This window comes from Lynx rufus, unplaced genomic scaffold, assembly GCF_022079265.1.
Source record: "Lynx rufus isolate CCGP_SWC_20201006 ecotype Redwood Valley unplaced genomic scaffold, mLynRuf1.p SCAF_8, whole genome shotgun sequence".
NCBI classification, from domain to species: domain Eukaryota; kingdom Metazoa; phylum Chordata; class Mammalia; order Carnivora; family Felidae; genus Lynx; species Lynx rufus.
The window spans coordinates 114,747,349-114,765,136 of record NW_025814896.1 but is presented as its reverse complement, the minus strand read 5'-3'; the positions used below and the strand labels follow the sequence as shown (position 1 = coordinate 114,765,136).

Here is a 17,788-nt window from a genome sequence, read left to right as displayed (position 1 = left end):
GACTCTGGGCAAGAGGCTTAAAGCAGACATCCAAGTTACATATGGCAGAAGAGAGAGCATAGGAAGAGTATGTGACCAAGGAGGAGATATTTCAGTTACGTCTTACAGGGACTGTTAGAGAAGGGAAAGGATGTTCTGGAGAAAGTGCGTGTACAAAGAAACTTTTGGGGAACAACAGAAGTCCGTGAGGATGGAACCTCATGTAAGTAGGGAGGCATGGCAGAAGATGAAGGTGAAGAGGAAGATAAGTTGAGGTTCCATTGTGAATGGTCTTATACATGAAGCAAACAGGGTTTGTTTTGATAAATTTTATTTGTTTTTCAGGCTGAGGAAGCTTTTTTTAAAAAAGGAAGATAAGCCTAGTATCTTGAAGTCCACCGAGGAAAATGATCACGGTACCGTTTATTGAACATAGACAATGGGTCAATGTTGAACTTCTTACTTTATATACATTAGTTTTATAACTGACTGGCACAGTAACTGCTAATATGGTTAGTATTACAGTGACTCTCGCTTGACAGATGAGCAGACCGAGGCTCAGAGACTTTTAGTTGCTACAGGCCATCCATCTATCAAGTGGAAAGGGTGGGCAAATCTGACCCCAAAAGCAGGGCACTCACCATTTCACAAAGATGGAGCCTCTAGATAGCAGCCTCATCACCTGGGAGAGACCAAAGGCAGAGAATACTTGGTTTTCACTCCAGCTTATGGCTCAAGCACAAGCAGACTGCTTTTCCTACTTGTGGGAGGTGAAAGAAATGTCTGGAGGGGACTAGGGTAGGGACCAGCAGCCACACTGTCTCCCCACATCTTCAATTCTTGCTCTTCTGTCTGCAACCCTTTCTTTCCCTGCTTTAGTATGACTACCTTATGTCTCTGCCTTTTTATAAAACAGGGATAATGTTATCTGTTATTAGGGATGTAATGATAATTCCACAAGTTCTTCTTTAAAACACTTTGAGAATAAAGTAGTTACTGCTATTGAGTTGTTCATTTTATACTTTTTTTTTTTTACTTGCATTTGAGGGTACATTGTTACAGCTCAATTTCCAAAAGCCAGCTGCCTTTTGTTACTCTTATTTTTCTCATTTACATGTGGAGGCTATAAGGCCCTGGGCAACTAAAGTCAAGTGGCAAATTACTGCCTAGCTCAGTTCTTACTTAATTAAATGTACAGTCTCTTTCTCTGGTCTCACTGGCCAGCCTGAGAAGTGGGCAAATCAGGCAGCTAACTACTTAAATATGTGAAAGATGCTAAAAGGCCTCTACCTAAAAATGCCTCCCAAACAAATGATTCTAATTCTACACACTTTCCAGTGGCCTGAAACAGACACATCCCTTGTGGAGAAAGGGGAACCCTCTTACACTATTGGTGGGAATGCAAACTGGTGCGGCCACTCTGGAGAACAGTAAGGAGATTCTTCAAAAAGTTAAAAATAGAACTACCCTATGACCCAGCAATTGCACTACTAGGTATTTATCCAAAGGGTACAAAAATATTGATTCAAAGGGGTATATGCACCCAATGTTTATAGCAGTGCTGTCAACAATAGCCAAATATCTATCTCTCTATCTATCTCTCTATCTATATCTATACCTATCACGGAATATTACTTGGCATTCAGAAAGAATGAAATCTTGCCATTTGCCATGATGTGTATGGCACTAAAGTATATTATGCTAAGCAAAATAAGTTAGTCAGAGAAAGGCAAATACTATATGATTCTACTTATGTGGAATTTAAGAAACAAAATATGAACATAGAGGAAAGGAAGGAAAAATAGAGAGGGAGACAAACCATAAGAAACTCTTCATATAGAGAACAAACTGAGGGCTGCTGGAGGGGAAATGGGTGGAGGGATGAGCTAAGTGGGTGATGGGCATTAAGGACACTTGTGATGAGCACTGGGTGTTATATGTAAGCAACAAATCCCTAAATTCTACTCCTGACCCAAATGCTACACTATGTATGAGCTCATTTGAATTTCAATAAAAATTTGGAAGAAAAAAACACATATCCTTTCCAACTTGTTTAAGGTATGAAGTTACCTGACAGGGATAATTTATTAGCTAACTAATTAGCCTGTCACAGAAGCCACCTGCCTCCAAAATCACCCAGAATAGAGAAGGGATCTGTAAGAATGACACCCAGAATTACATGATTTGATGGGTTAAGGGAGTGAGTAAAGTTAGAGTTAGGAATTAAGGGAAGAAAAAAATCCAGCATTTGAAGCACCATTAGGGAAGGCTAAAACCCTGGAGCAGCCTAAGCACTTAGAGACATAAGCATCTCTAGGAGAAAAGGTTTTAAATACAGGAGTAGGTGGGGAGTTAGTTTTGTAATGGGTACAGAGGTTTAGTCAAGGAAGATGAAAAAGTTCTAGAGATGGATGTGACGGTGGTGGCTCAAAAATGTGAATGTCCTTAATACCACAGAACTGCACACTTAAAATGGCTAAAAGCATAAGTTTCATAATTTTGTACACTACAAATATATTCTAGACAATCTGTGACAGAAATAAAGTCAAGGTTGCTTTCACCAATGTTGCCTTAGATGGTATTGTAGTCAGCAGTTAAGATGGGGCCAGTGATCCTCACATCCTAGTATATTCTCCCCAGTGTTGTCCCATCCCACAGTGGATAGGGCTGACCCAAGTAACCAACAGCATATAGCAGAAATGACCTTCCAAGGCCAGCTCATAAAAGACATTGCAGCTTCTAAATGGTTTTCTCTTACATCTCTTGCTCTGAGGGAAGTGAGCCGCCACACTGTGAAAACACTCATGCAGCCTATGGAGAGGTCCAGGGATGAGAAACTGAGGCCTCTGGGCAACCTGCCAACCCACTGGGGAGCCACCCAGAAAGCAGATCCTCCGGCAGCCCCATCCAACATCTGGACTGCAACCTCGTGACAGAGCCTAAGCCAGAACCACACGGTTACCACTTTCCTCACCCACAGAAATTGTGAGATAACATTTATAGTTATTTTAAGACACTGTTTTGGGGGGTAATCTGTTACATAGAAATTAGTAACACACAGGTAGAATGAAGACCTTTCATCAACTGCCTGAGGTTAATGGAATCTTCAGTCATTTCTATGTCTCTATTTGTTCCTGGATTATATCACAATTGCTTAAAGATATTCAGTGATCCCATTTAGATAAAGTTGCATTTACCTTTATATTTTTTTTAAGCTTATTTACTTTGAGAGAGAGACAGCACGAGCACATGGGTGCATGGGAGAGGGTCAGAGCGAGAGGCAGAGAGAGAATCTCAAGCACGGGTTTGATCCCACGAACCGATAGATGGCGACCTGAGCAGAAATCCAGAGTCAGACGCCCAACCACTGAGCCATGCAGGTGCCTCTACCTTTACATGTTTTAAATACCCAACAGGTAACTTAAAAATATTTCCCCAAACTGGAGGAGCATTGCTGAATTTCAGACAGTTAAGGGTAGGAAGAGCAATTCCTAAACATAATATACCTTCTCAGGTAATGGGAATGTTTTTCCTTTAATACTTTTTAATGCTTAAAAACCTGAAGGCAGGCCAGTGTTTTAAACCATTTTACTCCTTAGGGCTCCTGGTAGCTCAGTCGGTTAAGCACCTGACTCTTGATGTCAGCTCAGGTCATGATCTCATGGTTCTCTGACAGCACAGAGCCTGCTTGGATTCTCTCTGTCTCCCTCACTCTCTGCCTCTCTCTGTCTCTCTCTCTCTCTCATAATAAATGTTTAAAAATGTTTAAATCATTTTACTTCTTAATCTCTTGATTAATTAATACTCCTTGAATGCTCTTTAAATATACTTGTACAAAAAGAGGAGGTGGGGCCCCTGGATGGCTCTGTTGGTAGAGAATGTGTCTCTTGATCTAAGGGTTGTGAGCTCAAGCCCCACACTGGGTGTAGACATTACTTAAAAATAAAATCTTGGAGCACCTGGGTGGCTCAGTCAGTTACACATCTGACACTTGATTTCAGCTCAGATTCTGATTTCATGGTTCATGGGAGCAAGCCTTGCGTCTGGCTCTGCACTCACAGCATGGAGCCTAGGATTCTCTCTCTCCTCCCTCTCTCTCTGCCCCTGCCCCAACTTACGCACACACACTCTCTCTCTCTCTCTCAAAATAAATACATAAACATTAAAAAATAAAATCTTAACAAAAAGAGAAGGTAAATAAATAAATACAATTAATTAATTTTTAAAACCAACTTAAGAGCTTTGTTAGAGCTCACTTCTTTTCTCTTGGCTCTGTATGTATGTACCTACCTAGAATTCTAATCTCTGCATCTGTGAGTCTCCAGTTTTTCAGCCCAAGCTTGATGAGCCGCAGGGCCCCCTCCAGTTGCTCCAACAGCCTGGTCAGACTAACTCGTACATCACTCCACCAGGGCAACATGAGCACAGTCAGCTGTTCCAGGATGTACAGCCTGTCAACTTCAAGAACCAGAGAGCAATGCAGGAATTGAATCATCTCAATGGATTCTTCTTGATAAAGAATGAAGGGATGTGGGAGAAGGAATAGTCTTTATCTCTGCAGCCTACTCATTGTGCAATGATGCGATGAGAATCTACTTGAATTTTGGTTAATATTTTTGTGGAAAGCACTCAAGAGTATACAAATATTATGCAGAATAGTATAATGAAACTATATGTACTAATAAGCCAACCTTCAACAAACATCAGTTTATGGACAAGCTTCCTTCATCCTCACTTAATTCTTTTTCTCCTGAATTATTTTAAAGCAAATCTCAGACAGTAAATACAGTTCTTTTTTTAATTTAATTTAATTAATTTTTTTTTTATTTTTTTAATGTTTATTGTTGAGAGACAGAGTGTGAGCGGGGGAGGGGCAGAGAGAAAGGGAGACAGAATCTGAAGCAGGCTCCAGGCTCTGCAGAGCCCAATGCAGGGCTCAGACTCACGAACCTTGAGATCATGACCTGAGCTGAAGTGGACACTTAACCGACTGAGCCACTCAAGTGCCCCATATAGTTCTTAAAAAAAAAAAAAGAAAAAAATGTAATCACAATATCACTATCACACTTTAAAAATCTTATCATTGGGGTGCCTGGGTGACTCAGTCAGTTAGGTGTTTGACTTTGGGTCAGGTCAGGATCTTTCAAACTCAGGTTTGTGAGTTTGAGCCCCACATCAGGCTCTGTGCTGACAGCTCAGAGCCTGGAGCCTGCTTCAGATTCTGTGACTCCCTCTCTTTCTGCTCCTCCCCTGCTTCCACTCTGTCTCTTTCTCCAAAATAAATAAACATTAAGAAAAGAAAAGAAAAGAAAAATCTTATCATTAACTCCTTAAACAAATTCGTTTTGAATATCAATTAGTCTCAGACACTGGCCCCCTAGAATGAAGCAAGCAGTTGGGAGCCTCAGCGTGTGTGATGAGCATGTGAAAACTGGTAGCTCAAAGTCATTGGTCTGTGTCCCTTGAGGGACGTATAGTAAGGCACACATGGACCAAAAAACATCAGGGCCCAGATACGTGTTTCTGACTATCTAGTACATATACTCAACTATGTGATTTTGGCTAAATTGTTATTCTTACTCAGTTCATGTAGAGCTTCATTTCCATCCTTTTCCAGGTGATTTTCAGATAAATCAAGAATGCTCAGTTTGGCCAAATTGTGAAGATTCTGAGCTGGGAAAAAATTTCAATCCAAAATTAAAAGGCTTTTACAGAACTATATATATATGCATTTAAAAAATATCCTTAGGAGAATCCTAAGTCCTTGTCTTCTTTGTTGATAGCATACACATCATTATTTGACCTGATTAGTTAAATTATTTAATTATTCCCAAAGGTATCTGGCTAGATTTAACCCTGAACTTTCATGGCTATGACTAAATGGACAGATAGATATTTCCAGTCCTAAGCTCTGACTAATAAACTTCATGTAAAGCCTAATGCAGCATAAAATATACTTGTTACATAACTATAGGAAGGTCACTCCATTTCTCCAAGCTTCCACTGAAGCTTCATCTTTAGAATGAGGAAGTTGAGGGGCGCCTGGGTGGCTCAGTCAGTTGAGTGTCTGACTCACAGTTCCTGAGTTTGAGCCCTGATTCAGGCTCTGTGCTGGTGGGGTGGAGCCTCCTCAGAATTCTCCCTCTCCCTCTCTCTCTGCCCCTTCCCTGTACACACTTTCTCTCCCTCTCAAAAATAAACTTAAAAAAAAACACACAAAAACTTAAAAACAAAGAACAAGGAAGTTGAACTAGATAAAATGTAAGATTGCTTCCAATTCTAACATGTCCTTATGCAGGAGAAACAAAGGAACAACAACAACAACAAAAACAGATGAAATGAGCAGTTCTTTGTTTATCTTCATTTAAATGATTTTGGTAATGTCATAGATGTGATGTTAATAATAAAAACTTAGGAAGTAAAAAAAAAAAAGACAGGTGAGAAAAATAGAAAACAAATAGCAAAATGGCAGATGAAAATCTATCCACATCAATAATTACATTAAATGTAAATGGACTAAGCACTAATTAAAAGGCAGAAATAAGACTGGACTTTTTTTTTTTTCCCCAAAAAGCAAGACTCAATTCCATGCTATCTGCAAAAGATATAATTATGTTGAGGTAAAAAATATGGAAAATTATTTTACACACAAACATTAATCATAGAATACCATCACTCTAGCTAAAAACTGCTTAGTTCTTTTCTTTACATTAGGTATTTATCATGGTTGTTTAATCTAATTGAAGTTTCTCCTATCAAGACTAATAAGAAATATCTCTAATTAAAAGAGGTTTTTCATGATATATACTCTTATTAAACTATTAGCTATTATTATTATTATTATTATTATTAGCTGTTTTTAAAATTATTTTTTTAGGTAAGCTCTACACCCAACCTGGGGCTTGAACTCATGACCCCCAGATGAAGAATCACATGCTGTACTGACTGAGCCAGCCAGTTGCCCCACTTTTACTCAATTGTAGAGTAAAATAACCTCTGGGGTTTGGTGCTCTAACATAAAAAACCCATGGAACTCCTCTCAAAAAGGGTACAGCTGCTATTTATAGTTCTAAGTCTGTCTGTTTTCAGGATCAGGTAGAGAAGTAGGACCTACTTATCCTTGTTTTCCTAGTGTTTATCTAGCCTCTTCTAATCATGGGTTTCTCTAGCTTTTGGTTTATAGTAGCATACAAATGATTTCATTTTACAGATTCCGAGCAGTTTTTTTTAAGTTTATTTTTTTAAGTTAAAAAAAATTTTTTTTGGTTTATTTGTTTTGAGATAGAGCACAAGTGGAGGAGAGGCAGAAAGAGAATCTCAAGCAGGCTCTGTACTGTCAGTGTGGAGCTCAACATGGGGCTTGATCTTACAAACCATGAGATCATGACCTGAGCCAAAATCAAGAGTCGGACACTAACTGACGGAGCCACCCAGGCACCCCAAGACTCAACTCTTATATTAATGTATGTTAGCTGCATTTTAAAAGAGCAGTGGGAAAGAATTGGATGGCCTGAGAACATTTAAGAAAATCCTTCTCTCTCTGCTTCTCAATCATTTATTTATCCATCATCTAAATATTTATTAGGCAGTTATTATATAACAGAGCACGTGCCAAGTTTCAAGCACCTATTTCTTCTTTTCTTTTTGTTCACCATATCATAAAATTATAATATCTTCCATTATTCTGAAATGTTCTCCTAATTCTCCATTTTCATTCCAGTCATGGAGAAGATCATTAAAAACAGGCTAGATATTACCTGGAAGTCTTTATTATCTTTTCCAGTTTCTCTAAAAATTAAATTTCCTTTTGAGAGACTTAACATGCATCAGTATGAAAGTATCACATGTTCTCTCACACTGTTCTCATTCACTTAATGCAGGCAACAGTTACCTAGGGTTTTCATAGCATTGGCAGACAGGCAGCAGGAGACTAATTGGATTTCTTCAAGGTCACAGGGTTCAGCTGACAGAGACTTTACTATGTAATCCATTCCCTTCCCAATGTCAGACAAGTGGGTCATATGAAGTAAACACAACTTCTTCAGGTTTGTCAGACCTTCAGCTGCAAAAAGTAGGAAAGGAAATACATTAGGACACCAAGTTAATTTGATTTAAACATAGACTAATGGACTGAAAAGAAGGCAAAGAACAATTGCACACAGATCTTGCCACACTCTATCTCTAGAGACCTTGAGTTATAAAAGCTGAAGAGAGTTGTTCTTCTTTCAACCATTACTCTCCAATCTCCTGGACCATACCAAGGTCACCTATGTGGAGGTCATTCTCTCAGTAACATGAGAAAAACTATAGTAAATGGGCAGTATTTTAATGCATATCAATGTGTGCCTTTTACCATATTTTTGGTAGGATGAGGATGAAATATTCTGAATGAGCACTTTCTCTTAATCTCCCCCCAAATTTTAGGAGGGGTGGAGTCTGAATTCAGAGGGGTAGCATGGGGACTTCAGTTCCTTGGTGTGCTTCTAGTGTAACTGTTTATAGTCAACTATATAGTTTAGGGGTTGTGAAAATGAGCTTTGCAGTCAGTTTGATTCCTGGATCCCATACTTTAATTGTGTAACCTTGGACAGGTTATTCAACATTTTGGCTGTGGATTTAGAGATAATTATACCTATGTCCTGGGACTATTATGAGGATCCAATGAGAAGAAGTATGTAAAAGTACCTAGTGTAGTGTCTAACCTATGCATAGTAACCCTTTAATAAACAATAAACTTAGATTTGTCTATTTAAGCTCAGACTGGTTCCTTTTTTTGTTTTTAAAGTAGGCTTCATACCCAGAACAGAACCCAATGTGGGGCTTGAACTCGGAACCCTGAAATCAAGACGTGAGCTGAGATTAAGAGTCAGATGTTTAACTAACTGAGCCACCCAGGCGCCCCCTACCCCAGACTGGTTCCTGGGGACCAGATCATCTGAGATAGGTATTTTTGAACCCTTTGTACCAATTAGTGAGACCTTGCACAAGTCAATAAACTGTTCTAGGTTTCAGTGGCAGTAAAATGAGAGAGTTGAACTAGATGCTCTGAGGCTCCTTCCAGCTCTAATACTCTGAGTAATTTATAGGCATGCAACAGATGTTTATTGAACACTGAATTAATCTGATTATTCTTATATAGGCCATGTAATGAAAAAAAGGGCAGCCATTTTTCAATTGTAGGATAAGGTTGTCTTTAGGCAGGAAGCAGAATAAAAAAGAATAAAGCTGAGGAACATTTAACTGAGGGCTCAAACAGTGGGGGGAAAAAGAGGCATGGGGGAGGGGGCAGAAAGCAGGGACACTGGAGGAAAACAGCTTCAATGGGAATTCTCCCTGTCCTGGAGAGGCTGGCTGCCTGTGACAAACCACACATTTTGCTCGTACTGTTTAGGTTTTCTTGGTCCACATTCCTTCTCGTGTTCCATTCCATTTACAAAGCTTTATTTAATTATGAAACCACAGTATAAACTTTTTTATACTGTTTCTATGCTTCAAATATAAACATTGTCAATCAGCCAGGAAGATAAAAACATATCATGGCTTCTGTCCCCCAAAGCATTACAGTCTACGTGTGTGCAATTTACATAAAATGGTGCTGAAGGATTGGAATGGCCATGGAGAAAAACGTCTAGAAAATCAATGTAACACAAGTAGATAAAGGCATCCTTGCCTTATACTGACACAACCAGTGTCTAGGAGTCTTAAGTTAACTGTTCTTATTATCAAACTTACATTAATAAAAATAACAAAGAAAATAAAAATCTGACCTAATTTTATAGCATCTTCCTCATTCATCTTAATGTTGTACAGTATGAGCTTCATAAGATTCTTCAAATTACCCAAGCTGTCAGTCAGACCACCTGGAAAAAGAAAAAAGAATTGACTATGTTCATTTGTCATTTACTAGATTTTTGTTACCAATCAAAAAATTTTAGCTCCTCCATGGGCAAGAAATGCTCCTGAAATTGACACAAGAGTGTTTTGCTTTTGTTTTTTTTGGTCAGAGATGGGCATCTTCTTTAGCTAAAAGCATGTTCTCTGAATATAATGGAGTTAGACTAGAAAATAGTAACAGAAAGATAACAAGGAAATTTCCAAATACTTGGAAATTTAATAATAAGACTTGTAAGGTTTTCATGATGCTACCATTAAATGATATAAATCCCAGACCAAGAGAATAAAACAAAAGAAAACTTAAGACGAGTATCATTCATGAACATAGAAGCAAAATCCTCAATAAAATATTACTAAAGAACTCAACCATATATAAAAAGAATATTATACAACCACCAAGTGGGCTTTATACAGAGAATGCAGAGCTGTTTCGATATTTGGATATCAATGTATGTAATTCAGTGTATTAATCTAAAGAAGAAAAACTACATGATCAAGTATGTTGATGCAGAAAAAAATATTTGACATTATCTGACATACATCCATAATAATTCTCAGCAACCTAGGAATAGAAGGAAATTTCTTCAACCTGATAAAAGTCATCTACAAAAAAACTACAGTTGATATCATACTTACTGGTGAAAGTCTGAATGCTTTGTTGCTAACATCAGGAACAAGGGAGGATGTTCACTCTCACCCCTCCTATTCAACATTGCACTGCAAGTCATAATCAGTGCAATAAGGCAAGAGAATAAAATAAAAACAAATTGGAAAGGAAGAAATAAACCTGTTCTTTTTGGAAGTGACATGAAGTGAGTGTAGCAAATGTGTAGATTATAAGATTGATACACAAAAATCTATTGCATTTCTATATAGTAGCAATAAATATTTGGCAACCAATTTTTTTAAAATTCCATTTATAGTAACTCCAAAAGAATCAAAAAGTTAAGTGTAAATCTGATAAAACATATGCAGGATGAACATGATGAAAACTATAAATTATGATAAAAGAAATAAAAGAAAATCTAAATAAATGGAAAGAGAAACCATGCTCATGGATTGAAAGATTCAACAAAATAAAGTTATCAATGCTCCCTAAAATGGCCTATAGATTTAATATAATTCCAACCAATATCCAGGAAGTTTTTGATTATATAAACAATGTGAAAGCCAAAGGAACCAGAATATAAAAAACAATTCTGAAAAAGAATAAAGTTGTAGAAACAACACTATTCAATTTTATGACTTCCTATAAAGCTACAGTTACTAAGACAAGATGAAATTATCAAGGAATAGACAAGGGTACTGGCAATTAATGGATCAATAGGCGAATAGAGTCCAGAAACACAGCCAACATAATCACAGCCAAATGGTTTTGGACAAAAGTACAAAGGCAATTCAAACATGAAAGAATAGTCATTTCAGTGAATAGAACAACTGGATATCCATATGCAAGAAAAATGAACCTTGATCTAAGCATCATATTTTATATAAACATTAACCCAAATGGATCATAAATGTCAATGTAAACTTTAAGAAAAAAAGATAGGAGAAAATCTTCATGACCTGGGGTTAGGCAAAAAGTTTTTAGACATGACACCAAAAGCTTGATTTGTACAAGAAAAAAATGACTGCAACTAAATCTAAAATTTTTGTTCTATGAAAGATGCCATTAAGAGAATGAAAAGACTAGGGGCACCTGGGTGGCTCAGTCGGTTAAACGTCCAGCTTCAGCTCAGGTCATGATCCCATTGTCCATGGGTTCGAGCCCTGCGTCCGTCTCTGTGCTGACAGCTCAAGAGCCTGGAGCCTGCTTCAGATCCAGTGTCTCCCTCTCTCTCTGCCCCTCCCCGACTCATGCTCTGTCTCTGTCTCTCTCAAAAATAAATAAATATTAAAAATTAAAAAAAAAATGAAAAGACTAGCTACAGATTGGGAGAAAATGTTTTCAAATCACAGATCTGACAAAGGACTGGTATTCTTCATACATATTTGAGCATATAAAGAACACTCAAAACTCAACATTAAGAAGATAAATTACCTAATCAACAGATGGATGAAAACTTAAGATACTTGGCCAAAGAGGTATATAGTTGGCAAACAAACCTATAAAGAGTTTTCTATTTTATCAGATAAGTATGATGAAAGAACACTACAACCAGAGTTCCAGTTGCTCTACATCCTCGTCAGCACTTGGTGTTGTCAATTTTTTTTTCTTATTTTAAGGCAATTGTAGAATGACAAAAATCAAACACACACACACACACACACACACACACACAGGATGGTAAGTGCTAGTGAGAATGCAGAGCAGCTAAACCCCTCATATATCGCTATTGGAAATGTCAATGGTACAAACTGGAAAATAGCGTGGAAGTTTCTTAAAAAGTTAAACAAGCACGAGGGGCACGTGGGTGGTTCAGTCAGTTGAACGTCTGACTCCGGCTCAGGTAGTGACCATGAGTTTGAGCCTCACATCAGGCTCGCTGCTGTCAGCACAGAGCCCGCTTCAGATCTTCTGTCCCCACCCGCCTCTCCCCTGCTTGCGTTCTCTCAAAAATAAATTAACATTTAAAAAAAAGTTGGGAGTGTCTGGGTGGCTCCGTGGGTTAAGAATCTGACTCTTGATTTCTGCTCAGGTCAAGATTTCTTGGTTGTGAGTTCAAGATCCACATCAGGCTCTGTGCTGACAGTGCCGAGCCTGCGTGGGATTCTCTCTCCCTACTCTCTCTGCCCCTCCCCAACTTGTGCTTGCTCTCTTTCTCTCTGAAAATAAATAAACTTAAAAAAAAAATTTAAACAAACACTTGTCATATGGCTTAGCAATCCCACTCCTAGGTATTTACCTGAGTGATTTGAAAACTTGTGTTTCACACAAAAACCTGCATACAAACATTTATAGTATCTCTGTTTATAATTGCCCAAACTGGAAATAACCTACGTGTCTTTCAGAGGTGATGAGATAAACTGTGGCATGTCCATATAATGTAATACTATTCAGCAAAGAAACAGATGAACTAGGAATATTCTGAAGAGATGTGGAGGGCAAAAATAGAAATCAACCTTGGGTAGAAATGTCAGGGAACTGAATTTTTAGCTATAAGAAAGAGTGAGCACTGATTATAAACTCAAATGTCAACAAGGTCCAGGGAGATAATGTCATTCCAAGAAGTAGAACAGGTGGGCACTGTGCCCACGTGGATATTATGTATCTTGTCCAAAGGGCACAGGAGAAGTTCATGAAGCTCTACCAATTATTACCAAGTGAAGATGCAGGCCCACAGTTGCTGGACCTACAATTGTCAAGAGAAATGAGTAACCTGTGTTTTCACACTGCAATCTCCCAATGTCAAAATGCTGACAACTCCGGCAGAAGGGTCATGGCTGGGGGATGTGAAAGGGAAGGAGGTTTCACTGTAGATTGTTTTATAATTTGAATCATGTGAATATATTACTTAAAAAATAAATTTTAAAAATTAAGAACAAAATATTGGCAAACATTCAAAAGAAAACTCTACATAATATGTAGGCTAAATTCAGCACAGAGGTGACAGTTTGCAAGATCAGCAGAAAGGAATAGCCATCAAGAGGAGATAGTGAGCTTCCCTACACAGAAGGTAATCTAAATGAAGTCTTGGTGACTATGCCGAACCTATGGAAGGGATTCCTGCATTAAGTAGAAGGTTGCAAAGATTATCTGTGCAAGAGATTCTAGATTTTTCAAAATATTTACTTATCGAGGTGGGGGAGGGGCAGAGAGAGAAGGAGAGAGAGAATCCCAAGCAGACTCCATACTGTTAGCTCAGAGCCCCACCAAGGGCTCAATTCCATGAACCAGTAGTGGAAATCAAGAGTCAGACACTTAACCAACTGAGCTACCCAGGCGCCCCAGATTCTAGATTTAAAAACAAAATTTTTTAAAAATTTTTTTTTTCAACGTTTATTTTTATTTTTGGGACAGAGAGAGACAGAGCATGAATGGGGGAGGGGCAGAGAGAGAGGGAGACACAGAACCGGAAGCAGGCTCCAGGCTCCGAGCCATCAGCCCAGAGCCTGATGCAGGGCTCGAACTCACAGACCGCGAGATCGTAACCTGAGCTGAAGTCGGACGCTTAACTGACTGAGCCACCCAGGCGCCCCCAGATTCTAGCTTTTTAAAGTGATGTGAAATTTCCTTTACAGGGTGACAGATGAGGTAGAGCTTGATGAGAAATCTATTGCAAATGAAAAGTAATCTTGGATTACAGTCAAGTAGAGCAAGGCTCCTGCCAGCCTGTAGGTGCACACCACAAAGTAGCCCCTGTTCGAGTCACCAGGCTGGTCTACACAGGTAAAGCTGGTCTATACAGGTAAGGCAAACATTCACCTTTAATAGTATTTTGCATTTGGGGAAAATTTGCCTTTATTCAGAAAGATTGGCTCAACTTGTATGTGTCTGAGATCTGAAATTTCTTCATGTTAGACAAAATCTGTCCCCACAATCTTTTTTCAAAATGAAATATAGTTGGCGTTGGGGGTGGGGGGGGGTGGGTATGCTCTGCAATCTCCTGGATGAGAATCCAGCAACACAATTAGCTACCAGCTCCTGCAAGTGATGAGTTTACAGGCTGGATTTCCTCCCAGAATTGAAGTGGGGAGGGGTGCCATTTGGCAGGGAAGCAGTGGGTAATGGATAGAGATGGAGAAGGGGGACAGGTCAGTGAAGATGAGCTTAACCTACCTCACATGGACGCACGCACGCGCGCACACACACACACACACACTACCATATAAACTATATTGCCATTCAGTCAGACCGTATAGCTTCAGCTCTGGGAATTCTCCCTAGGGCCTCCCCGTATGACAGTCTACCCCCTTATGGACCTCTCTTGCTCAGTCCTCCTACCTCTCTTCCAAGTCCTGACATCTGGTTGAAACTTTTAGAAAATTCAGGGACCCGTGGGTGGCTCAGTCGGCTAAACATCTGACTTTGGCTCAGGTCACGATCTCGTGCTTCATGAGTTCGAGCCCCAGGTTGGGCTCTGCGCTGACAACTCAGAGCCTGGAGCCTGCTTTGGATTCTGTCTCTCTCTTTCTCTCTCTCTGTGCCCCTCCCTTGTTCATGCTCTGTCTCTCTCTTTCTCTCTCTCAAAAATAAACATTAAAATTTTTTAAAAATAAAAAAGAAACTATTAGAAAATTTAAAGCAAAACTGTATGATATCTAATATTTCCATGGCACCCAAACAGGCTTGATTATAGCTTAAACTGCTGATGTTTGTAATACCTGGCAGCCGTGGAGTCTGTAGGTCCTGAATACTCAAGGTTTTTAGGTTTGTCACGGATGTGATATGCTGCTCATCTTCTATGGTGAGCGGACTGGCTTCCAGGATGAGAGAATAAATGTTCTTACAGGTGCGGAGGACCAAACTAAAGCTTCCGGCCACACCAGCACATCTCTTAATGCACAATCTGAGGTTTTTAGCAGAACTGAATATCTTTCCCAGATATTTGATATCTTGTTTATTCAACTTGCTGAAGTCCCGGAGTGTGACCTCCAGAGTCTTGAATTCCTGCTTCCAGTTGAAGAACAAAGACACAGCCCTGCTGGGAATGTAGGTTTCTGAGGACCCTTCCTGAGTCCTGCTTGTGTCTTCTGTGGTCATGTCCCTCAAAGCCATAGCTTCTCCGTAGAAGTCCAGTTTAATGAAGTCCAGAGCACTTGCACAATTAGGCAAGTGTTCAAAGAAGTCAAATAAGTAATCGGGGATGTTCTCTGAGTTGATATATAAGCTTTTGCCACAAAAGAAAGCTTCAAATTCTTTACTCAGATCTGATTTGGATATACTCTCATGGAATAGATTAATGCCACACTCTGTAAAGGAACTGATGTTTATGGCTTTCAGAGTTTCTTGCACGGTGGTGTTTTTCACATTTTGTATAGACTCCTGCCTCCAGAGAGGCTTCTGGGTGACGGAGAGCCCAAGGAGGCTGCCATGTTGATACACTGCTGCAAGGTGTTCCAGAACAGTCCTGGTGGCTTCAGGAGATGATCCACATGTGTACAGGAGCAGGTTGCTATACTTGGATGTAATGTCTGAAATGAAAACCATTTTCTGCAAATAACCTTTCCCCTTGGTCACTTCCTCTGGCTCTTGAGACTTCAGCAAACTGCTGAGTCTGCGTCCTGCTATGTACTCCTGGAAGGAGTTATGAAAGAATTTATACTTTGGCTTGAACTGTTGAGCTGTGTATTTACAGAGGAGTCCAGTTGTCAGTAGGACATCCTCGTTCACACTGGACATGTCCTCCGGTTGGAAATCAAACCTGTGGGAGAACACACCCTCCAGAGCTAGGTCTCCACAGTGGTTCAGGCTCTGAGCAAAGTCACCTGCAGCCAGCCCCTTAAGTTTGTACTTGTTCTTCTGTATCAGCAGGTCATAGAAGGTGCGGAACAGTGTTGTTTGTGTGTAGGAGTGGAACTCGCTTTCCCCCATCTGGATTACACAAGTGATGACCACGAAGAGAGGGGTCTTCATCAGGTTCCTCAAGCATCTGGATTTCCTAATTTGGAGCAACAAGCCTTCAGCATGCTCCTTCATCAGCACTTCTCGGATGAGAGTCTGGGCACTGTCCTCTGTCATGTCCCCTACCTCGGCAATCAGGGCACCAAACTGCCTGATGTGTCTCAGGCACTCAGTGGTGGTGGTGACAATGACCGTATTCTTGAAGCGGTGGTTCTCCTTTATGAGGGCTTCAATCTCTGGGCAGTTCTGGGCCTTGAATTCATTGTAGCCATCAAGAAGAAACAGAACTCTCTGCCGTAGCTTCAGCAGCATGGCCATGAAAGTCTGCTTCCTGATGGTGTCAGGTATATCCAGGAGTTGATCACACAGAGTTTCAAGGAGCCCACCCTGGGCCCTGCTCAGACGGACAAAGAAGACTAATTTGAACTTGGTGAGAGCCCCACACGTTCCGGAAGCCCAGAGCATGGCGATTTGCTGCAGCAGAGTGGACTTCCCTTTGCCTGATTCCCCCTCAATGATGCAGGGACTTTGAAGAGTGTCTAGCAGCCCATCCAGGGTCAGCTGCTCCAATCGGTGATGGTGATGGTCCTTCTTCCATAGAACAGGTTCTGTGAAGGTGCTTTTCAAATTAAAAATAATGTCGAAGTCTTCACCCAGAGGATAGAAGTTCAGGAAAGATGGAGTATTGTATAAATACTTTAGACTCTGAGCCAAATCATCTAAGACTTCTTCTGACATCTGCTTAGAAAGACCTGTTAGAGAAGAGGTAAGGTTAGAGGACCCAATTCTGTGTTTCCCCAGAACTTAAGTTTTCAGGAGGATGAAGAGGGATTTATGTTGGGAATACTCCATTGGTGACTTTACTTTCCTTCTCCAGTTCTGAGCTGGCACAAAGGGTTCCAAATATTTACTCTTCCCCTTTTGTCTTGTTTCCTTCTTTCCACCACATGGTCTTTGCAGCAGTCAATTGGAAATAGGAGTCTGTGTTTGGGTTAAGTTCGAAAGTGTGTGAGAATAGTGGGGTGGTGTGGGGTGGTGTGGGCCGTGAGGGGTGGTTAGGGGTAACTTTCCCCAGATCAAGCCTTAACCTTGATTAAAATCTATCATAAAACAAAATACAAGTTATTATTTAATGATAATATTATTAAAAACGATTCCGCATTGGCCTAAGGAATGTCAAGAACCATGACTGCATTAATTTAAGTGCCTTCATTATCCAGTTTGATTTTGAAATGAGTCTTTACTAAATCATTAATCCCTGACCCTGGCATTACTTATTTGGCTCCACCAACAAGGGATATAATGGGAGTTTTTTCTGAGAGTGTCTGACTTTTTCCTTTGCAGAACCAAAACCCACTACCCAGTGATGTAAGGAGGGAGGAGGGCAGAGGCTCTCTCGTGGGGATTATG

At 39.9% G+C, this 17,788-nt stretch overlaps 1 protein-coding gene and 1 long non-coding RNA gene across 2 annotated transcripts in view; one reads left to right on the top strand and one right to left on the bottom strand.

The window, feature by feature from the left end:
* Positions 1-17,788, bottom strand: part of NLRC4 (NLR family CARD domain containing 4) — a 37,088-nt gene that overhangs the window by 8,678 nt on the left and 10,622 nt on the right. The window contains exons 4-8 of the mRNA XM_047068243.1: positions 15,139-17,130; positions 9,747-9,839; positions 7,871-8,041; positions 5,560-5,652; positions 4,270-4,437 (exon numbers count right to left, since the gene is read on the bottom strand). Coding sequence (XP_046924199.1) covers positions 4,270-4,437; positions 5,560-5,652; positions 7,871-8,041; positions 9,747-9,839; positions 15,139-17,130 — 2,517 coding nt within the window. The remainder of the gene's footprint in view (positions 1-4,269; positions 4,438-5,559; positions 5,653-7,870; positions 8,042-9,746; positions 9,840-15,138; positions 17,131-17,788) is intronic.
* LOC124503300 (uncharacterized) lies at positions 1,878-16,373 on the top strand. Its single transcript, XR_006960145.1, has 4 exons — positions 1,878-2,964; positions 14,056-14,222; positions 15,267-15,466; positions 16,286-16,373. It is a non-coding gene; the product is annotated as an uncharacterized LOC124503300 (long non-coding RNA).